This window comes from Protomyctophum parallelum (assembly GCF_964188405.1).
Source record: "Protomyctophum parallelum genome assembly, chromosome: 17".
NCBI lineage: Eukaryota > Metazoa > Chordata > Actinopteri > Myctophiformes > Myctophidae > Protomyctophum > Protomyctophum parallelum.
The window spans coordinates 43,928,793-43,953,457 of NC_139719.1; the positions used below are offsets into that span (position 1 = coordinate 43,928,793).

Genomic DNA, 24,665 nt, shown 5'->3' on the forward strand with positions numbered 1-24,665 from the left:
ACAAGTTGATGAACGTAACCATGGCTTCTAAATACATTACTATCCACTCATACCGTTTATAATATGAATGATAATCCAACAGAGATGAGCGTTGTTACCTATGATGGGCATCCTGTTGGAGGTGGCGGGCAGGATGTCGTTGAGAATGAGCTGTAAGACGGTGACGGCCAGCAGCACGGTGATCTTGAAGCTCAGCTTCTCTCCGCCGCCGTCCGGGATCAGGAAAGACGCCATGTCTAGACACAGGAAGAACAGGACGGGCAACAGGAAGTTGACAATGTAGAGGACGGCCTTCCTCTTCATGGTGACCTATAGGAGGAGACGTTATAGAAAGGTCAGCCTAGAGCTCACAACACATCGGCAACGCACGGCCCGAGGGCCGGACCATCTCGCCTCCACCACCCCAGCCTCCACCTTATAGTTCTAGAGTCCTGCATTATTCAAACATTTAAAGGGATTGTGACATTAAAAAAAAAAGGTTTTGGAATTGTTCTTATTTTTTTTAGGTTTTCTAAGCTCAATTGCACCCAAAAAACATGAACTTTTAACATTCAGTAGATTTTCTGTGATCTGGGGTTTTCTGGCTCAAACAGGTGCTCTGATTTGCCGGCAGATTGTGATGTAAGATCCTGCAAATCCCATATATGTCAATGGGATTTGCCAGCAGATGTCACTGTTTTCACTGTGTTGCCTGTTTTCATTGTAGCTCAAAAGGCTTCCAAACCCCAAAGAAAACTTCAGACCACAGAAAATCCACTGAATGTTCAAAGTTCAGGTTTTTGGGGTGTAATTGAGGTCATAAAACCTAAAAGAAAAATAAAAATAAATGAAAATGAATGTCATGAAACCTTTAAAGTTTAAACTGAATGTTGAACTGAAATCCATGGGTGCATTTATGTGTGCATGGCTAGAATTCATTCATTCATTCATTCAATTGCATAACTTTAACTATGGCTTTAATGTTGAAATGCATTCAAGTTTGCATGATTCAAGTCAGCGTGGCTCAAGTTAATCCGATTCAATGCCTTGCTAATGCTGCTCATGCATTCATTCCTGTGGGAGGATATTGCATATAGCATTTCCTGATTTTGCTTAGCCCGCTGCTTAGCAACATTTAGGGAACACGCCTGTATTCCATTTGTTGCAATAAATTGGTTAAATCTACTTTGACGTGAGTGTTCCTGACTGAATTGCTATCTGAATACATACTGGGAGGAAATTCCACTCATGTTCACCTGAGGTTAAAGTTGATCTCTTCATTGATTGATTGATTGAAATATTTATTAACAGTTTGTAGAATTTACAGTACATTTTAAGCACAAACTCAATACAAAGACTGTTAACTGTGAGTGGACGACCCAATTAAGCATTACACTTGTTTACAACAGGGTCCACATTGTTCAATTCATCAAAACATTTAGAGACATACAAATAGACATTTCTATGTAGCTAAAGAACAGAACAGGAATTCATCATATAGGAAGCAAAAAAGGGAAAAGATACATTATACAGTGAGGGGAAATGGGGGTGGGGGGGGGGGGGGGGTGGGGGATTCAGATTTTACAGAGGCCAGTTTCAAATTGCAGCCATCCGTAGGTGCCCTTTGAGAGGGGTTTTGAAGGAGTCAAGGGATTCACATGTCTTAATGACTGTTGGTAGGGCGTTCCACATTTTGGTGGCATAGGAGCGAAAATAATTTAGTCCCTTGTTTGTGCCGAATCTGGGTTGTACATGGTTTGTTGCACTCCCTCTGGTGTTGTGGGTGTGGACTTCGTTTACATTAAGGAAGTATTTAGACAGGTACATGGGTATCTTGGTGGTGTATCGAATCTTGTGGACCAGACACATTGCAAGATGCTGTACTCTGTCGTCGACCCTAAGCCATCCCAGCCTGTCAAAGTGGGCAGGGGTGAGGTGGGTTCGGGGGGTGAGGCCAAGTAGGAGCCTGACCAGTTTGTTTTGGGAGATCTGGAGCCTTGTTTTAAGGGCCTTTGAGGTGCTGTGGTACCAAGAGGTGGATGCATAGTCAAAGAAACCTTGTACGAGGGCTCCTGTTAAGGTCTTCAAGGTGTTTTTGCTGACCAGGGTTAGGATCCTGTAAAGGAATCTTGTTCTTTGATTGACTTTTTTGATTACGTTGGTGGCCATTTTATCACCGGAAAGATTGGCCTCCAGGATGGAACCTAGGTAGGTAATTTGATCTTTTCGTGTGATAATATTGTCACCCACTCTAACCAAGAAGCCATCTGCCTTGCTGAGATTACTATTTGATCCGAAGAGGATGGATTCAGTTTTTCCCAGGTGTAAGGATAGTTTGTGATAGTTTGTGTTTCATAGCATACTGTACTCCCCTCTATGCCGCCCCCTTGTGGGTTAAATTTAAGAAAGCAAGTATGTATAAACTGCAGGTTGCCTATACTGATTGCATGCGTATGTTATTGAACAAACCAAGGTGGAGCAGTGCAAGGGAGTTATTCTGTAGAGTGGGAGTATACACTTTTCATGCCTTCAGTGTTGTTTTCGTCGACTAAAACTAAGACGAAAAATGTTCGTCGACTACATTTTTCCACTGACTAAAACTAAATAAAAACTAAATAAAAACGAATCTATGATGACTAAAACTAAGACTAAATATACTGACAATTTCTTCGACAAATACAAACTAGACTAAAATGTTAGGAAGGGACTAGTGGACGAGAGATACAGTATAAGTCATTTTACACTTATTTGCATACTGAAAATACGGCGTGTGTAAATAAAGTGTAAAAACAGTCCTTACGACGGCATCAAGGCCCGCCAAAATTCATTTTAGTCGTCTAAATCAACTGTAGATTTAGTCGACTAAAATCTTATGACATTTAGTCGACTAAAACTAGACTAACACTAAGACATTTCCAGGTGACTAAAATGTGACTAAAACTAAATTAAGTTTCAGTCCAAAGACTATATGACTAAACTAAAATAGAAATTTGCTGCCAAAAATAACACTGGTACCTACAGTGTAGACGATCTGCTGGTTCTGGTAGTGGGTCTCGTTGACCTTGACGAAGGTGAAGTTGTCAAACTCCCACTCGTATTCGCCCCACAACACGCTCATGGACCTGAACCGGGTCTTGTTAATGTCGTAGGCAGTTTTCAGCTCCACTTCATCGGCTGGTTACAAAGAGACGCAAGAGGTAATTAATCCAGACTCTAATTAATCCATTAAGAGGTAATTAATCCAGACTCCAGGCAGTCAAATGAATCAGACCGGAATTAACATGAAGACGAATCATTTGATCACCCTGCAACCTTACCGCCTCTCACACACACACACACACACACACACACACACACACACATACACATACACACACACATACACACACACTAAGGCTGTCCCCAAACATTCAAGGTTCGAATGTTCGCTCGTTAGGGTTGGCACTCGAATCCTAATGAATGGGTTTGAACCACTCTTTTTTCTTTTAAAATAAAAATAAAAATAGATATTTTTTTTACTAACTCGAAAATATATCTCTGCGATAATGTGATATGAGCATGTCAAAAAAAGTAAGTTTCTAGTGCATTCCTGTGTGTGTCACGCACACAGTCACACACACACACACACACACACACACACACACACACACACACACACACACACACACACACACACACACACACACACACACACACACACACACACACACACACACACACACACACACACACACACACACACACACACACTTCACGCCCTCACCTCTGTATATCCCAGAGGAGAAGGTCAGGTTGCAGGACTGCGTGTCGAAGGGGAACTTGTAGACGTTCATTCTGCAGGTGCTGACGATCATCTCGGTGTTCCTGACGATGACCCTCCCGTCAGAGTACAGGCGCACGAAGGGGTTCGGAGCCGCGCCCTGCTCCAGTCTGGGAGAAGAGACGCCAACACGCACACGCACACACACACACACACATACATACAGAAACGCATCAGCTACCACACTTAACCCATGTCTGACCCGAGATCAGATTCTATAAAATGTCTTCTACATCCTGACAGTTTTCTCAAAAAGCTATGTTTCAGTCATGTCAGTCGTTCTGTTGATTTTTCAAAAATAGCAGACCTACAAGCTCATAGCGCGCCACTCGGTGGCGCGCTATGAGCTTGTAGGTCTGCTATTTTTCAATAGCTAAAGCATGACATAGTGCTAACACCAAAAGGGGTTCATGCCCAAAATGGGTTAAAATCTCGGACCCAGTTTATCATTCTGCCCTCAGATTTATAACAGGTGACAGCTATAACACTCATCATTGCATACTGTATAAAAAGTTTGGTTGGCCCTCCCTTGCGACAAGGAAGAGACCAACGCTGGTTTTTATTTGTCTATAAAGCTCTAATTCACCTTCTTATTTAAATTATCTTTTACAATGGAAAACTATTTCTTATCATACACGCTCTCAAGGTCATTTGATGCTTGAGACCATACATGCCTCCACTACATCTGGACAATCTGCTTTCCAGAGCGCTGCCCCACACACTGGGAACACCTTACAGACTTCACTAAAGTACAGCCTCTCTTCCTTCTCTATATCGCTTTCAACTTGATATATCAACTGTACCTGTTTTAATTGAGTTGACCACTATGTAATGTTCCTTTATTATTACCAGTAACAGAGACAACAAAACATACTCTCTCCCCATGCCTTTGGCCTGGTGGAGACAACAAAACATACTCTCTTCCCATGCCTTCGGCCTTGTGGAGACAATAAAACATACTCTCTCCCCATGCCTTCGGCCTGGTGGAGACAATAAAACATACTCTCTCCCCATGCCTTCGGCCTGGTGGAGACAACAAAACATACTCTCTCCCCATGCCTTCGGCCTGGTGGAGACAACAAAACATACTCTCTCCCCATGCCTTCGGCCTGGTGGAGACAACTAAACATACTCTCTCCCCATGCCTTCGGCCTGGTGGAGACAACAAAACATACTCTCTCCCCATGCCTTCGGCCTGGTGGAGACAACAAAACATACTCTCTCCCCATGCCTTCGGCCTGGTGAAGACAACAAAACATATTCTCTCCCCATGCCTTCGGCCTGGTGGAGACAACAAAACATACTCTCTCCCCATGCCTTCGGCCTGGTGGAGACAACAAAACATACTCTCTCCCCATGCCTTCGGCCTGGTGGAGACAACAAAACATACTCTCTCCCCATGCCTTCGGCCTGGTGGAGACAACAAAACATACTCTCTCCCCATGCCTTGGGCCTGGTGAAGACAATAAAACATACTCTCTCCCCGTGCCTTCGGCCTGGTGGAGACAATAAAACATACTCTCTCCCCATGCCTTCAGCCTGGTGGAGACAATAAAACATACTCTCTCCCCATGCCTTCGGCCTGGTGGAGACAACTAAACATACTCTCTCCCCATGCCTTCGGCCTGGTGGAGACAATAAAACATACTCTCTCCCCATGCCTTCAGCCTGGTGGAGACAATAAAACATACTCTCTCCCCATGCCTTCAGCCTGGTGGAGACAATAAAACATACTCTCTCCCCATGCCTTCGGCCTGGTGGAGACAACTAAACATACTCTCTCCCCGTGCCTTCGGCCTGGTGGAGACAACAAAACATACTCTCTCCCCGTGCCTTCGGCCTGGTGGAGACAATAAAACATACTCTCTCCCCGTGCCTTCGGCCTGGTGGAGACAACAAAACATACTCTCTCCCCATGCCTTCGGCCTGGTGGAGACAACAAAACATACTCTCTCCCCATGCCTTCGGCCTGGTGGAGACAACTAAACATACTCTCTCCCCATGCCTTCGGCCTGGTGGAGACAACAAAACATACTCTCTCCCCATGCCTTCAGCCTGGTGGAGACAACAAAACATACTCTCTCCCCATGCCTTCGGCCTGGTGGAGACAACAAAACATACTCTCTCCCCATGCCTTCAGCCTGGTGGAGACAACAAAACATACTCTCTCCCCATGCCTTCAGCCTGGTGGAGACAACAAAACATACTCTCTCCCCGTGCCTTCGGCCTGGTGGAGACAACTAAACATACTCTCTCCCCGTGCCTTCGGCCTGGTGGAGACAACAAAACATACTCTCTCCCCGTGCCTTCGGCCTGGTGGAGACAACAAAACATACTCTCTCCCCGTGCCTTCGGCCTGGTGGAGACAACAAAACATACTCTCTCCCCATGCCTTCGGCCTGGTGGAGACAACAAAACATACTCTCTCCCCATGCCTTCGGCCTGGTGGAGACAACTAAACATACTCTCTCCCCATGCCTTCGGCCTGGTGGAGACAACAACACATACTCTCTCCCCATGCCTTCAGCCTGGTGGAGACAACAAAACATACTCTCTCCCCATGCCTTCGGCCTGGTGGAGACAACAAAACATACTCTCTCCCCATGCCTTCAGCCTGGTGGAGACAACAAAACATACTCTCTCCCCATGCCTTCAGCCTGGTGGAGACAACAAAACATACTCTCTCCCCGTGCCTTCGGCCTGGTGGAGACAACAAAACATACTCTCTCCCCGTGCCTTCAGCCTGGTGGAGACAACTAAACATACTCTCTCCCCATGCCTTCAGCCTGGTGGAGACAACTAAACATACTCTCTCTCCCCATGCCTTCGGCCTGGTGGAGACAACAAAACATACTCTCTCCCCATGCCTTCGGCCTGGTGGAGACAACAAAACATACTCTCTCCCCATGCCTTCGGCCTGGTGGAGACAACAAAACATACTCTCTCCCCGTGCCTTCGGCCTGGTGGAGACAATAAAACATACTCTCTCCCCATGCCTTCGGCCTGGTGGAGACAACAAAACATACTCTCTCCCCATGCCTTCGGCCTGGTGGAGACAACTAAACATACTCTCTCCCCATGCCTTCAGCCTGGTGGAGACAACAAAACATACTCTCTCCCCATGCCTTCGGCCTGGTGGAGACAACAAAACATACTCTCTCCCCATGCCTTCAGCCTGGTGGAGACAACAAAACATACTCTCTCCCCATGCCTTCAGCCTGGTGGAGACAACAAAACATACTCTCTCCCCGTGCCTTCGGCCTGGTGGAGACAACAAAACATACTCTCTCCCCGTGCCTTCGGCCTGGTGGAGACAACAAAACATACTCTCTCCCCGTGCCTTCGGCCTGGTGGAGACAACAAAACATACTCTCTCCCCATGCCTTCGGCCTGGTGGAGACAACAAAACATACTCTCTCCCCATGCCTTCGGCCTGGTGGAGACAACAAAACATACTCTCTCCCCATGCCTTCGGCCTGGTGGAGACAACAAAACATACTCTCTCCCCATGCCTTCGGCCTGGTGGAGACAACAAAACATACTCTCTCCCCATGCCTTCGGCCTGGTGGAGACAACAAAACATACTCTCTCCCCATGCCTTCGGCCTGGTGGAGACAACAAAACATACTCTCTCCCCGTGCCTTCGGCCTGGTGGAGACAACAAAACATACTCTCTCCCCATGCCTTCGGCCTGGTGGAGACAACAAAACATACTCTCTCCCCATGCCTTCGGCCTGGTGGAGACAATAAAACATACTCTCTCCCCATGCCTTCGGCCTGGTGGAGACAACAAAACATACTCTCTCCCCGTGCCTTCGGCCTGGTGGAGACAATAAAACATACTCTCTCCCCATGCCTTCAGCCTGGTGGAGACAACAAAACATACTCTCTCCCCATGCCTTCGGCCTGGTGGAGACAATAAAACATACTCTCTCCCCATGCCTTCAGCCTGGTGGAGACAACAAAACATACTCTCTCCCCATGCCTTCGGCCTGGTGGAGACAATAAAACATACTCTCTCCCCATGCCTTCGGCCTGGTGGAGACAATAAAACATACTCTCTCCCCATGCCTTCAGCCTGGTGGAGACAATAAAACATACTCTCTCCCCATGCCTTCAGCCTGGTGGAGACAATAAAACATACTCTCTCCCCATGCCTTCGGCCTGGTGGAGACAACAAAACATACTCTCTCCCCATGCCTTCAGCCTGGTGGAGACAATAAAACATACTCTCTCCCCATGCCTTCAGCCTGGTGGAGACAAAAAACATACTCTCTCCCCATGCCTTCAGCCTGGTGGAGACAATAAAACATACTCTCTCCCCATGCCTTCAGCCTGGTGGAGACAATAAAACATACTCTCTCCCCATGCCTTCGGCCTGGTGGAGACAATAAAACATACTCTCTCCCCATGCCTTCAGCCTGGTGGAGACAATAAAACATACTCTCTCCCCATGCCTTCGGCCTGGTGGAGACAATAAAACATACTCTCTCCCCGTGCCTTCGGCCTGGTGGAGACAATAAAACATACTCTCTCCCCGTGCCTTCGGCCTGGTGGAGACAACAAAACATACTCTCTCCCCATGCCTTTGGCCTGGTGGAGACAATAAAACATACTCTCTCCCCATGCCTTTGGCCTGGTGGAGACAATAAAACATACTCTCTCCCCATGCCTTCGGCCTGGTGGAGACAATAAAACATACTCTCTCCCCATGCCTTCAGCCTGGTGGAGACAATAAAACATACTCTCTCCCCATGCCTTCGGCCTGGTGGAGACAATAAAACATACTCTCTCCCCATGCCTTCGGCCTGGTGGAGACAATAAAACATACTCTCTCCCCGTGCCTTCGGCCTGGTGGAGACAATAAAACATACTCTCTCCCCGTGCCTTCGGCCTGGTGGAGACAATAAAACATACTCTCTCCCCATGCCTTCGGCCTGGTGGAGACAATAAAACATACTCTCTCCCCATGCCTTCGGCCTGGTGGAGACAATAAAACATACTCTCTCCCCGTGCCTTCGGCCTGGTGGAGACAATAAAACATACTCTCTCCCCGTGCCTTCGGCCTGGTGGAGACAATAAAACATACTCTCTCCCCATGCCTTCGGCCTGGTGGAGACAATAAAACATACTCTCTCCCCATGCCTTCGGCCTGGTGGAGACAACTAAACATACTCTCTCCCCATGCCTTCGGCCTGGTGGAGACAATAAAACATACTCTGTCCCCATGCCTTCGGCCTGGTGGAGACAATAAAACATACTCTCTCCCCATGCCTTCAGCCTGGTGGAGACAATAAAACATACTCTCTCCCCATGCCTTCGGCCTGGTGGAGACAATAAAACATACTCTCTCCCCGTGCCTTCGGCCTGGTGGAGACAATAAAACATACTCTCTCCCCGTGCCTTCGGCCTGGTGGAGACAACAAAACATACTCTCTCCCCATGCCTTTGGCCTGGTGGAGACAATAAAACATACTCTCTCCCCATGCCTTTGGCCTGGTGGAGACAATAAAACATACTCTCTCCCCATGCCTTCGGCCTGGTGGAGACAATAAAACATACTCTCTCCCCATGCCTTCAGCCTGGTGGAGACAATAAAACATACTCTCTCCCCATGCCTTCGGCCTGGTGGAGACAATAAAACATACTCTCTCCCCATGCCTTCGGCCTGGTGGAGACAATAAAACATACTCTCTCCCCGTGCCTTCGGCCTGGTGGAGACAATAAAACATACTCTCTCCCCGTGCCTTCGGCCTGGTGGAGACAATAAAACATACTCTCTCCCCATGCCTTCGGCCTGGTGGAGACAATAAAACATACTCTCTCCCCATGCCTTCGGCCTGGTGGAGACAATAAAACATACTCTCTCCCCGTGCCTTCGGCCTGGTGGAGACAATAAAACATACTCTCTCCCCGTGCCTTCGGCCTGGTGGAGACAATAAAACATACTCTCTCCCCGTGCCTTCGGCCTGGTGGAGACAATAAAACATACTCTCTCCCCATGCCTTCTGCCTGGTGGAGACAACAAAACATACTCTCTCCCCATGCCTTCGGCCTGGTGGAGACAATAAAACATACTCTCTCCCCATGCCTTCAGCCTGGTGGAGACAATAAAACATACTCTCTCCCCATGCCTTCTGCCTGGTGGAGACAACAAAACATACTCTCTCCCCATGCCTTCGGCCTGGTGGAGACAACAAAACATACTCTCTCCCCATGCCTTCGGCCTGGTGGAGACAATAAAACATACTCTCTCCCCATGCCTTCGGCCTGGTGGAGACAACAAAACATACTCTCTCCCCATGCCTTCGGCCTGGTGGAGACAACAAAACATACTCTCTCCCCATGCCTTCTGCCTGGTGGAGACAATAAAACATACTCTCTCCCCATGCCTTCGGCCTGGTGGAGACAATAAAACATACTCTCTCCCCATGCCTTCATGGTGGAGACAATAAAACATACTCTCTCCCCATGCCTTCATGGTGGAGACAATAAAACATACTCTCTCCCCATGCCTTCAGCCTGGTGGAGACAACTAAACATACTCTCTCCCCGTGCCTTCAGCCTGGTGGAGACAAGAGGTGGGATCGGGCCGACTTTATACTACCCGAACCGAACCCGTCACCGACAGCTTTGTGTCCAAACCGAAACGAGCCCGACCTTAATTATTAATATATGCGCCTGGCCCGTGCCCGATACCCGACACTTTTTTTTTTGAGGAAGGCACTTTAATAATTCCACTGACGGCATACAGCTTGCCTGGCTGATACCTTTAGACATATTATGCCACACTATATGTCTTGTAAATTACCATGAAAGGGGTCCGTTTTATATAGCCTAGCCTACTACGTTGATTAATAAATAGCTATAGTATAACACGCCGTGCACACTACAAAGCACACTGCACAGCACTGTGCGCAGTCAGTTGCATACACACCGTCATTATTACACACACACACACACACACACACACACACACACACACACACACACACACACACACTCCTGCAGTTTTATACCAGCATTGATGATTGATTTGACATCGGCAACTCTGCATTGGCAATATTTAATCCACACAGCTTGTTCGTGCAAAGTTGCAAACTGCTATTCAGTCAAACAATCCGCGCCAGCGGGAGGCGATTATTGGTAGCCTAATTTGCCATGGTCCATATGGGCAGGATCAAGTAACTACTCAACTCTGCACTGTTCAACATCTAATAAATCAAACTATTTATATTAATCAAAAAATTGCGGTTTACATGTTGTCATGGAGGAGGAGGATCGCATCCGCCGTGGGTGAGTTCAACCGAGGCTAACGCCGTCCTCCTCTCTTCAGTGGTTCTTCCAGCTGCGCCCCATATAATGTAACCTCGGATCCCTACGATCATTCTGTAGCTTCAGACCTACAGAATTAGCGTAGTGAACTGAGGTTCACAATTTCACATGGGGCTACGTTCGCTGCTGCTGCTTGCAGCATGTGCGTTGCAAGCTTGCGTTGTTGCAACTTGCAAGCGGTGCTGCTGCTGGCAGACAGAGCATTGTCACGCTGCACCACCTTAATATAAAGGCTACTCTAAAGTGCACCATGCGTCCTGGTTAACCAGGAAACACACAGAGAGACAGACTAGTCGGATCGTTTTTATTCATATTTACACTTTATTTTCTATATATCAACAGCATGGTTGCCCGAACCGAAGCCCGACGACCAATTATGATAATGAGCCTTACCCTAGCCCGACCCGTCGGGTACCGACGGGACCCGTCGGGTTTCGGTCGGGTATCCCAGCTCTAGTGGAGACAACAAAACATACTCTCTCCCCATGCCTTCGGCCTGGTGGAGACAACAAAACATACTCTCTCCCCATGCCTTCGGCCTGGTGGAGACAACAAAACATACTCTCTCCCCATGCCTTCGGCCTGGTGGAGACAACAAAACATACTCTCTCCCCACGCCTTCGGCCTGGTGGAGACAACAAAACATACTCTCTCCCCATGCCTTCATGGTGGAGACAATAAAACATACTCTCTCCCCATGCCTTCGGCCTGGTGGAGACAACAAAACATACTCTCTCCCCATGCCTTCAGCCTGGTGGAGACAACAAAACATACTCTCTCCCCATGCCTTCGGCCTGGTGGAGACAACAAAACATACTCTCTCCCCACGCCTTCGGCCTGGTGGAGACAACAAAACATACTCTCTCCCCATGCCTTCGGCCTGGTGGAGACCATATTATAAGAATGTGTCTCTGAGTGTCTGTGTGTCTGTGTGTCTGAGTGTCTGTGTGTCTGTGTGTGTCTGTGTGTCTGTGTGTCTGTGTGTCTGTGTCTGTGTGTCTGTGTGTCTGTCTGTGTGTCTGTGTCTGTGTCTGTGTGTCTGTGTGTCTGTGTGTCTGTCTGTGTGTCTGTGTGTCTGTCTGTGTGTCTGTGTCTGTGTGTCTGTCTGTGTGTCTGTGTCTGTGTCTGTGTGTCTGTGTGTCTGTCTGTGTGTCTGAGTGTCTGAGTGTCTGAGTGTCTGTGTGTCTGTGTGTCTGTCTGTGTGTCTGTGTCTGTGTGTCTGTCTGTGTGTCTGTGTCTGTGTGTCTGTGTGTCTGTCTGTGTGTCTGAGTGTCTGAGTGTCTGAGTGTCTGTGTGTCTGTGTGTGTCTGTGTGTCTGTCTGTGTCTCTGTGTGTCTGAGTGTCTGAGTGTCTGTGTGTCTGTCTGTGTGTCTGTGTGTCTGAGTGTCTGTGTGTCTGTGTGTCTGTGTCTCTGTGTGTCTGAGTGTCTGTGTGTCTGTGTGTGTCTGTGTGTCTGTGTGTCTGTCTGTGTGTCTGTGTGTGTCTGTGTGTCTGTGTGTCTGAGTGTCTGAGTGTCTGTGTGTCTGTCTGTGTGTCTGTGTGTCTGAGTGTCTGTGTGTCTGTGTGTCTGTGTCTCTGTGTGTCTGAGTGTCTGTGTGTCTGTGTGTGTCTGTGTGTCTGTGTGTCTGTCTGTGTGTCTGTGTGTCTGAGTGTCTGTGTCTCTGTGTGTCTGAGTGTCTGTGTGTCTGTGTGTCTGTGTGTCTGTCTGTGTCTCTGTGTGTCTGAGTGTCTGTGTGTCTGTGTGTGTCTGTGTGTGTCTGTGTGTCTGTCTGTGTCTCTGTGTGTCTGAGTGTCTGTGTGTGTGTCTGTGTGTCTGTCTGTGTGTCTGTGTGTCTGAGTGTCTGTGTGTCTGTGTGTCTGTGTGTGTCTGTGTGTCTGTCTGTGTCTCTGTGTGTCTGAGTGTCTGTGTGTCTGTGTGTGTCTGTGTGTCTGTGTGTCTGTCTGTGTGTCTGTGTCTGAGTGTCTGTGTGTCTGTGTGTCTGAGTGTCTGAGTGTCTGTGTGTCTGTGTGTCTGAGTGTCTGTGTGTCTGTGTGTGTCTGTGTGTCTGTGTCTGTGTGTGTCTGTGTGTCTGTCTGTCTGTGTGTCTGTGTGTGTGTCAGTGTCCCCACCTCTCATCGAGGCTGACGTCAGGTCTCCACAGCCAATCGGTGGGCACGGCGATACGACGAATCCCACAGAACTCTGAGGGATCCCAGGATATGAACTCATTGTTCCATTTCTGCAGCGGGGGGGAAATAATCATTACAAAGCCATCAGGAATCATCTTCTTTTAATCAGACCAGTGTGTGTCCAGTGGAAACCTCGTATGAATCTGATCTCAGGTCAGAATGGGTTCATCAGACCAGTGTGTGTCCAGTGGAAACCTCGTATGAATCTGATCTCAGGTCAGAATGGGTTCATCAGACCAGTGTGTGTCCAGTGGAAACCTCGTATGAATCTGATCTCAGGTCAGAATGGGTTCGTCAGACCAGTGTGTGTCCAGTGGAAACCTCGTATGAATCTGATCTCAGGTCAGTGTATTTTATGGAACACGTCGTTTGGTTCCCTGGACTGGACTAATAATGAGACGTGTTCCATAAAATACACTGACCTGAGATCAGATAGTACATATGTATAGCATAGTAGTGAATATGTATAGTTTATTATGTATAGTGTATGTATAGTTTCATCATATAGATATTCCACTGTTAACTTCTTAGCTTACGCATGTTTCATGATAAATGCTTTTATGTGATGTATTCCCATGCTTTTGTTCTTGCTTAAATGTAAGTCGCTCTGGATTAAGAGCGTCTGCTAAATGCCTAAATTGTAAATTGAGATGGACTCAATGACGTTTGACCTCTGACCTGTGTGTTGTTGCAGTCACCATGGTTCCTCATAGTGTGTTTTTTTTTTTTAATACTAAAGACAATGTTCAGGGTCACCAAAAACCTGACCCCCAATCTGACCCTATGCTCTTGATTACCGTTAACAAGCCTGCTGCAGGCAGCACACTGGCAGTGTCCGACTGGCCGGGGTCCAGGAGCGTACCGTATAATTATTAAATTGTTGTATTAACAAAAGCAGGAAGCCCTGCCTCTCACGTCCATAACTACAGTACATAGCCCATGTGACACAGACTAGTGTACAGTAATGTTTTCCACTGCTGCTTCACAGCATTTATGCAACGCTCACCTTTGAGTTCCCCCCCCCCCCCCCCCAAAACTGTGTTTTTTCGTCGACTAAAAAAACTATGACGAAAATGTGTTCGTCGACTACCTTTTTTACACTGACGAAAACTATACATACCGGTAAAAACTAAATAAAAACTAAGCCATGATGACTAAATATACTGTTGATTTTGTCAACAAATAAAAACTAGACTAAAATGTTAGGAAGGGACTAGTGGACAAGAGAAGCCATTTTACACAAGGTTGCATGCTGAAAATAGCCGATCTACAAGCTTGTAGATCGGCTACTTTCAGTGTAATTGTAAAATCAGTCATTACGACGGCATCAAGGCCTAAAATACATTTTAGTCGACTAAATCAACTGTAGATTTAGTAGACTAAAATCTTATTATATTATTTAGTCGACTAAAAAACTAGACTAACACTAAAACATTCCTGGTGACTAAAATGAGACTAAAACTAAATGAAAACGAATAGACTATGGAGAGAGACCCCGGGCCCCTTCCTGAGACTATGACTAAAACTAAAATCAAAATGTGCCGTCAAAAACAACACTGCCCCCCCAAAAAACACCTCAAAGTGGACATCTGAAAGTGCATCATTCTATCAGTGTTGCTTTCGTCGACTAAAACTAAGACGAAAAATGTTCGTCGACTACCTTTTTTCACTGACTAAAACTAAATAAAAACGAATCTATGATGACTAAAACTAAGACTAAATATACAGACAATTTCGACTAGTGGACAAGAGATCCAGTTATATGCTGGGATATATGGGATATATGGGATATATGCTGAAAATAGCAGATCTACAATCTCTCAACGCGTCGCAGAGCCCCAAACACCTTTTCTAGCTTCAAACCCACTAAACATTTAGATATGTTTGAAAGTACAATAATGTTGTCCTTATGATTGGAAGATACTTGACTTTACAAGCAGGTCAGTATAATGGAACAGTATCATTCATAATTCATTATAACATATTAATTTAATGTTTGAAAGTACAATAATGTTGTCCTTATGAATGGAAGATACTTGACTTTACAAGCAGCTATAGGTCAGTATAATGGAACAGTATCATTCATCATATCATATTAATTTAAGTATGCATAACTCACCATTTGAATAAAGATGCGTGAAATTAATTTCTGCTCTTTCTCAACCTATTATGAATAAACATAATTATCATGAGAATTATGGTCCAGCCATAACCAACCACAACTCATAACTGAAGCGCACACATTTATAAACAAATGCTAATTAAACACGATGAGTCCACACATAATTCAGGCACACAATTATGCATACAGTAGGCCTACTGTATATAACAATCAGTATAGAGCAGGGGTCTTCAACATGTGACCAAATTTGACTGAGGGACTGCCATTGAATTTTATGTCATATCAAAGCAGGGAATCATAGCTTCAAATTGACGTATTGGTTGTTCAGTTTGAGCCACTGGTTGTGGAGATATGGCTTATAGAGTATAATGTCTTGCAGAAAACAGCGAGTTGAGAAAACAGGCTTGAAAGGTTTACTTCTGTGGTCTCTAACATTACACCTATAGCTACATGTTTAAGCATTCATTTCATATTTACATGTATTCTGTGGTCTCTAACATTACACCTATAGCTACATGTTTAAGCATTTATTTCATATTTACATGTCTTCTGTGGTCTCTAACATTACACCTAGCTACATGTTTAAGCATTTATTTCATATTTACATGTCTTCTGTGGTCTCTAACATTACACCTAGCTATATGTTTAAGCATTTATTTCATATTTACATGTCTTCTGTGGTCTCTAACATTACACCTAGCTACATGTTTAAGCATTTATTTCATATTTACATGTCTTCTGTGGTCTCTAACATTACACCTAGCTACATGTTTAAGCATTTATTTCATATTTACATGTCTTCTGTGGTCTCTAACATTACACCTAGCTATATGTTTAAGCATTTATTTCATATTTACATGTCTTCTGTGGTCTCTAACATTACACCTAGCTACATGTTTAAGCATTTATTTCATATTTACATGTCTTCTGTGGTCTCAAACATTCCACCTAGCTACATGTTTAAGCATTTATTTCATATTTACATGTCTTCTGTGGTCTCTAACATTACACCTATAGCTACATGTTTAAGCATTTATTTCATATTTACATGTCTTCTGTGGTCTCTAACATTACACCTACTAGCTACATGTTTAAGCATTTATTTCATATTTACATGTCTTCTGTGGTCTCTAACATTACACCTAGCTACATGTTTAAGCATTTATTTCATATTTACATGTCTTCTGTGGTCTCTAACATTCCACCTAGCTACATGTTTAAGCATTTATTTCATATTTACATGTCTTCTGTGGTCTCTAACATTACACCTATAGCTACATGTTTAAGCATTTATTTCATATTTACATGTCTTCTGTGGTCTCTAACATTACACCTACTAGCTACATGTTTAAGCATTTATTTCATATTTACATGTCTTCTGTGGTCTCTAACATTACACCTAGCTACATGTTTAAGCATTTATTTCATATTTACATGTCTTCTGTGGTCTCTAACATGCCACCTAGCTACATGTTTAAGTATTTATTTAATATTTACATGTCTTCAGTGGTCTCTAACATTACACCTAGCTATATGTTTAAGCATTTATTTCATATTTACATGTCTTCTGTGGTCTCTAACATTACACCTAGCTACATGTTTAAGCATTTATTTCATATTTACATGTCTTCTGTGGTCTCTAACATTCCACCTAGCTACATGTTTAAGTATTTATTTCATATTTACATGTCTTCTGTGGTCTCTAACATTCCACCTAGCTACATGTTTAAGCATTTATTTCATATTTACATGTCTTCTGTGGTCTCTAACATTCCACCTAGCTACATGTTTAAGTATTTATTTCATATTTACATGTCTTCAGTGGTCTCTAACATTACACCTAGCTATATGTTTAAGCATTTATTTCATATTTACATGTCTTCAGTGGTCTCTAACATTACACCTAGCTATATGTTTAAGCATTTATTTCATATTTACATGTCTTCTGTGGTCTCTAACATTCCACCTAGCTACATGTTTAAGTATTTATTTCATATTTACATATTTACATTTAAGCTCTGTATGTGAAGAGTCTGCCTGTGCTATTGACTCATTAAAACAAAAAAACGTTTTACTCCTCTGGTGAAAAGCTGGAATTTGCGCGATGGCAGTCTCTCAGTCAAATCTGCAGGTCACATATTATCATATCTACATATTATACGGATTATGCTGCCTTCAAACATTATAAATACACAAAACAAAAAGCGTCAAAAGAGTCATTTGACGGTCACATTATTATTATCGCGCCATCATCAATATCTGTGAAAATAATCTGTAGTATTTTGAGACCGATCCGATACAGCATTTGTATGGCCAATATAATGCTACCGATTACATCGTGCACCACTTCTACTCACCACGTCTAAGATGGCCTCGACGGCCACGTTGAGGTGCACCTCGGTGGGCTGATCTCAGGTCAGAATGGGTTATACTCACCACGTCTAAGATGGCCTCGACGGCCACATTGAGGTGCACCTCGGTGGGCTGATCTCAGGTCAGAATGGGTTATACTCACCACGTCTAAGATGGCCTCGACGGCCACGTTGAGGTGCACCTCGGTGGGCTGATCTCAGGTCAGAATGGGTTATACTCACCACGTCTAAGATGGCCTCGACGGCCACGTTGAGGTGCACCTCGGTGGGCGTCAGGTAGTGGCGGACGGGCCGCGCCGCTTTGAACAGCTGAGTGTCGTTCATCAGGTCCAGGTGGGTCAAAAGGTCACGGTAACTACAGGCCCGCTCGGAGGAGGAAACACCGGCTGGACAGACAGACAAAGAGCAGAACCTCTATAATGGACCAATGAATGAGAGATAGCATTTGGTTAAAAGCTAAACCCATGCAACACGTCCCAAACTCTTCTCCCTTCTGGCTCCAAAACTATGGTATGCACTTCCCATCACAGTCAGAACTGCAGCCTAAACTCCCAATCTTCCGCCGTAGTCTGAAAACCCACCTCTTCAGACTCCATCATGGCCCGTAGCACTTACCCTAGCCTAGCCCCTTAGAAAGCACTTTATGTCGACTAAGGTCAGATTCTCACCTAATACTTCGGTAGACTCAGATCCGTATGGGCGGGGAAATTGGATTCTTGCATATTTAATTGGCTGCGGTTTGCCTTCACACTGTCATTCGCAGCAATTGGAAACGCAGCAGGGGGGGCCTTTATCAATGTGTTCCGTTCATAAACTATAGCCTACACAGTGAAATCTATGGTGATAAAATTACACTCATAACGTGCATGTGTCGTGCCGTCTGGGAGCCCCCCCCCCCCCCCCCTCTCTCTCTCTACGCACGCAGCCGCCACACACTGTTCTTTTGGGCATGCAGTACAGCGCTGCATGAGCGCACTGATATAACTCCCCAGTCCCACACAGTGACAGCACTCCATGTTTACGGCACGCACAGACAGACAGACAGACAGAATATTATGTAGGCTATAATACACTGCAGTGTTTTTATGTGTTTTCTTAAGCAATTGATTAATGTACACGTCCTCATTTCGATCAGGGCTTCAGTCTCCTTATTCGACCACGTCTATCCACAGAAACGGGACATCTTTGCGCTGCGTAAAATATGCCTTCTCCGTCTCCAACTGTGTTCAGCTCCTCACCCGCCACATTATGTTTGCTTCATTTCCTTTATTTACTGCGGATTGCATTCACACCTGCACCGAATCGTAGTCAAGTGCGATTTGAAGCGAAGCGAAACCCACGTTTTTGGGCGGAGTAAAATGCGGTTCTTTGCTGCGCATTAGGATTCGAATGAGCCTTCACACCTGCCAAACGAAGCGCACTTTCTGACAATGCGCAGCAGGATTCGTTTTAATCGCAGCAAAGCTCTCTGGTATGAATGTGACCTTAGATAGTATTTTAGACAGACTTATAGCTATGTATAGTTGACATAGATACTGCACTGTTACGTTCTTAGTTTATACATGATTCATGATAACTACTTTTATTTATGTGATGTATTCCCATGCTTTAGTTTTTTTGCTTAATGTAAGTCGCTCTGGATCAAGAGCGTCTGCTAAATGCCTAAATTGTAAATTGTAGTTAAAAGCTAAGTAGGGAGGGTTATAGGGTTATCTATTAGTAGTGGTCATTTTACAATTTACAATTTAGGCATTTAGCAGACGCTCTTAATCCAGAGCGATTTACATTAAGCAAGAACAAAAAAGCATTTATCATGAAACATGCGTAAGCTAAGAAAGTAACAGTGGAATATCTATATAATGAAACTATACATATATACTATACTATGCTATACATCTGTACTATGGCGTGCTATGACTACATAACATGCTATAAGTCTGTGTCAAATGCAATGGGCCCGATTCACCAATAGTCGTTTACACCCATATTTTGGGGCGTAAAGGGATTTCCCAAACTTTCCACACATGCAGATCGAGGGCCGCTCTTTCTCAAGTCTGCTCGGATGCAGGCTCACATGACGGGCTGTGTGTCATTAGAACGCCTTATGCAGGCTCACATGACGGGCTGTGTGTCATTAGAACGCCTTATGCAGGCTCACATGACGGGCTGTGTGTCATTAGAACGCCTTATGCAGGCTCACATGACAGGCTGTGTGTCATTAGAACGCCTTATGCAGGCTCACATGACGGGCTGTGTGTCATTAGAACGCCTTATGCAGGCTCACATGACGGGCTGTGTGTCATTAGAACGCCTTATGCAGGCTCACATGACAGGCTGTGTGTCATTAGAACGCCTTATGCAGGCTCACATGACGGGCTGTGTGTCATTAGAACGCCTTATGCAGGCTCACATGACGGGCTGTGTGTCATTAGAACGCCTTATGCAGGCTCACATGACAGGCTGTGTGTCATTAGAACGCCTTATGCAGGCTCACATGACGGGCTGTGTGTCATTAGAACGCCTTATGCAGGCTCACATGACGGGCTGTGTGTCATTAGAACGCCTTATGCAGGCTCACATGACGGGCTGTGTGTCATTAGAACGCCTTATGCAGGCTCACATGACGGGCTGTGTGTCATTAGAACGCCTTATGCAGGCTCACATGACGGGCTGTGTGTCATTAGAACGCCTTATGCAGGCTCACATGACGGGCTGTGTGTCATTAGAACGCCTTATGCAGGCTCACATGACGGGCTGTGTGTCATTAGAACGCCTTATGCAGGCTCACATGACGGGCTGTGTGTCATTAGAACGCCTTATGCAGGCTCACATGACAGGCTGTGTGTCATTAGAACGCCTTATGCAGGCTCACATGACGGGCTGTGTGTCATTAGAACGCCTTATGCAGGCTCACATGACGGGCTGTGTGTCATTAGAACGCCTTATGCAGGCTCACATGACGGGCTGTGTGTCATTAGAACGCCTTATGCAGGCTCACATGACGGGCTGTGTGTCATTAGAACGCCTTATGCAGGCTCACATGACGGGCTGTGTGTCATTAGAACGCCTTATGCAGGCTCACATGACGGGCTGTGTGTCATTAGAACGCCTTATGCAGGCTCACATGACGGGCTGTGTGTCATTAGAACGCCTTATGCAGGCTCACATGACGGGCTGTGTGTCATTAGAACGCCTTATGCAGGCTCACATGACGGGCTGTGTGTCATTAGAACGCCTTATGCAGGCTCACATGACGGGCTGTGTGTCATTAGAACGCCTTATGCAGGCTCACATGACGGGCTGTGTGTCATTAGAACGCCTTATGCAGGCTCACATGACGGGCTGTGTGTCATTAGAACGCCTTATGCAGGCTCACATGACGGGCTGTGTGTCATTAGAACGCCTTATGCAGGCTCACATGACGGGCTGTGTGTCATTAGAACGCCTTATGCAGGCTCACATGACGGGCTGTGTGTCATTAGAACGCCTTATGCAGGCTCACATGACGGGCTGTGTGTCATTAGAACGCCTTATGCAGGCTCACATGACGGGCTGTGTGTCATTAGAACGCCTTATGCAGGCTCACATGACGGGCTGTGTGTCATTAGAACGCCTTATGCAGGCTCACATGACGGGCTGTGTGTCATTAGAACGCCTTATGCAGGCTCACATGACGGGCTGTGTGTCATTAGAACGCCTTATGCAGGCTCACATGACGGGCTGTGTGTCATTAGAACGCCTTATGCAGGCTCACATGACGGGCTGTGTGTCATTAGAACGCCTTATGCAGGCTCACATGACGGGCTGTGTGTCATTAGAACGCCTTATGCAGGCTCACATGACGGGCTGTGTGTCATTAGAATGCCTTATGCAGGCTCACATGACGGGCTGTGTGTCATTAGAACGCCTTATTGTCTCCACCAGGCCCAAGGCATGGGGAGAGAGTGTGTTTTGCACTCCGTCCGTGTGCGTGTGAGTCTGTCCGTGTGTGTGGTAAATGGTAAATGGTAAATGGTGCATTTATATAGCGCCTTCATCCAAGGCGCTTTACAGAGATTGTGCATTACATTCACCCATTCACACACACATTCATACACCGATGGCAGCGGAAACCATGCAAGGCACCAACTAGCACATCGGGAGCAATTAGGGGTTCAGTGTCTTGCTCAAGGACACTTCGACAGTAACTCTGGGGGAGCCCGGGTTCGAACTGGCAACCTTACGGTTACCATCCAGGCACTCTACCCCTGAGCCACCGCTCTGTGTGTGTGTGTGTGTGTGTGTGTGTGTGTGTGTGTGTGTGTGTGTTTGTGTGTGTGTGTGTGTGTGTGTGTGTGAGTCCGTCCGTGTGTGTGTGTGTGTGTGTGTGTGTGTGTGTGTGTGTCCGTCCGTCCGTGTGTGTGTGTGTGTGTGTGTGTGTGTGTGTGTGTGTGTGTCCGTCCGTCCGTGTGTGTGTGTGTGTGTGTGTGTGTGTGTGCGTGCTTGTCCGTCTGTTACCAGCTAATCTCCGGCACCGTTAACCCGGTCGGGCTTCAGTTGACTTTATTAATTCAAACCCAATTCTACTCACCACCTCCTGAAGTTGGATCCAGGTCATTGGCTGCAGGGTTCTGGGATGGCTTCACGTCATTGGTTGGGTTCTGGGACGGCATCACGTCATTGGCTGGGTTCTGGGACGGCATCACGTCATTGGCTGGGTTCTGGGATGGCGTCACGTCATTGGCTGGGGTCTGGGACGGCATCACGTCATTGGCTGGGTTCTGGGATGGCGTCACGTCATTGGCTGGGGTCTGGGACGGCATCACGTCATTGGCTGGGTTCTGGGACGGCATCACGTCATTGGCTGGGTTCTGGGATGGCGTCACGTCATTGGCTGGGGTCTGGGACGGCATCATGGGTGCTGCAATCAATGAATCTGCTGAATCAGGGACATTTGCCGGCTGCATTGATTTAATTTAGATTAACCCATTCTGACCTGAGATCAGATTCATACAAGGTTTCCACTGGACACACACTGGTCTGATTAACCCATTCTGACCTGAGATCAGATTCATACGAGGTTTCCACTGGACACACACTGGTCTGATTAAGAAAATAAAAAAATAGAAAAGCACCACAAAAGGCGTGTGAAAGTCCCGTCTTTCAAAGGACTCAATTGTTCAGAAATATAGTGTTTGTTCCAAAGCCGGTCCAGCTGGTTCTCAGTGACAGCGACTGCATTCCATCCAACTGGCGAAAGGGCCTTTCTGTGTGGAGTTTGCATGTTCTCCCCGTGTCCCCTAGGGTAGGTATACCCTCACATGTTCTCCCCGTGTCCCCTAGGGTAGGTATACCCTCACATGTTCTCCCCGTGTCCCCTAGGGTAGGTACCCTCACATGTTCTCCCCGTGTCCCCTAGGGTAGGTACCCTCACATGTTCTCCCCGTGTCCCCTAGGGTAGGTACCCTCACATGTTCTCCCCGTGTCCCCTAGGGTAGGTACCCTCACATGTTCTCCCCGTGTCCCCTAGGGTAGGTACCCTAAAAAAAACATGCAGTAATCCTGGTCTCTAAACTGCCTCCCTCTGGCCAGCCGGGGCGCCTGATGGAGGGGAAAGGAACTGGTTGGAATAACGTGTTCCTTCCACGCGCTACGTCCAACCAGGGAAACTCCCCCCTGTCAGGTGTAAAGGAGCAACTTGGACACTCAGGCATGAAGGAAGCAGGAGTTCAAGTCCGTTGCTCTCCCCTTGTCCCCCATATATGGGGACTAGGTTGGTCTCCCCTTGTCCCCCATATATGGGGGACTAGGTTGCTCTCCCCTTGTCCCCCATATATGGGGACTAGGTTGCTCTCCCCTTGTCCCCCATATATGGGGACTAGGTTGCTCTCCCCTTGTCCCCCATATATGGGGACTAGGTTGCTCTCCCCTTGTCCCCCATATATGGGGACTAGGTTGGTGGAGGGTGTGTAGAGCCCAGGATCACATTAGATGATTGACACGGGGTGAAAAATGGGTTACAAAATCGTGGGATAATAATTTTAGGATGAAAGAAAAAAAGAAGAAAACGGTGGTGGATGTAAACCAGAGAAGCAAGGTCTTTTTTAATGAAATGTATCTAATCTAATATCATTTAACTTTCTCTCTAAAATACCTTGCTCCTCTGGTTTACATTCAGCGGAAATATAGCTGATCTACAAGCTCACCACCTGTCGCAGGCAGGCAGCGCAATCAAGGCATTGTGAGCTTGTAGATCGGCTATGTTCGCCATAGAGATTTGGTGTGGAGTGGACCGCAGAGCGCTCCATCTCTTTTCCGGACATTGGGAGAGAATTTTTTTTATAATCACACCCGTGTGAAGTGAGGGGCGCTCTTAAAACCATACATCGTCTCATTCTGGCCAATCACAATTTTGCGTCCTCACTTTTATAGCTTCAATATGTAGCCTATACTTTGCTCAGCCAATCAAATCATCGCTAGGGGGGATGATCAGCCAGTCACAAGCCAACGTTTGTGTTGAACCCATTCTGACCTGAGATCAGATTCTAAAGAAATGTCTGTTTGAAAATGACAAGTTTTCTGAAAAAGCTATGTTTCTATGTCAGTCGTTCTTCGAATTTTTCAAAAATAGCAGACCTACAAGCTCATATCGCGCCACTCGGTGGCGCGATATGAGCTTGTAGATTTTTCAATAGCTAAAGCATAACGTAACGCTAACACCAAAAGGGGTTCCCGCGCAAAATGGGTTAACACAAACTGTAGCACAAACATATCATGCATGTATATAAGGGCAACCAAATGGCCAGCGACGTCCCCGCAAAGATAGATTAAACAAAACTAAACTAAACAGATCAGGAAATCACATGCATTCATAAAGACGTCGTACCTG

General features: G+C 46.1%; 1 protein-coding gene across 3 annotated transcripts in view; it reads right to left on the reverse strand.

Annotated features, from left to right (window-relative positions):
• Positions 1-24,665, reverse strand: part of LOC310874148 (5-hydroxytryptamine receptor 3A-like) — a 29,603-nt gene that overhangs the window by 2,960 nt on the left and 1,978 nt on the right. The window contains exons 2-8 of one of the 3 annotated variants that reach the window (XM_083786834.1): positions 22,371-22,697; positions 18,020-18,183; positions 15,423-15,467; positions 13,244-13,353; positions 3,743-3,909; positions 2,999-3,153; positions 99-309 (exon numbers count right to left, since the gene is read on the reverse strand). In XM_083786834.1, the coding sequence (XP_083642960.1) occupies positions 99-309; positions 2,999-3,153; positions 3,743-3,909; positions 13,244-13,353; positions 15,423-15,467; positions 18,020-18,183; positions 22,371-22,697 (1,179 nt within the window). Of the gene's footprint in view, positions 1-98; positions 310-2,998; positions 3,154-3,742; positions 3,910-13,243; positions 13,354-15,422; positions 15,468-17,782; positions 17,810-18,019; positions 18,184-22,367; positions 22,698-24,665 lie in introns of those variants that run through there. The other 2 variants (XM_083786833.1, XM_083786835.1) reach the window with 2 other exon arrangements.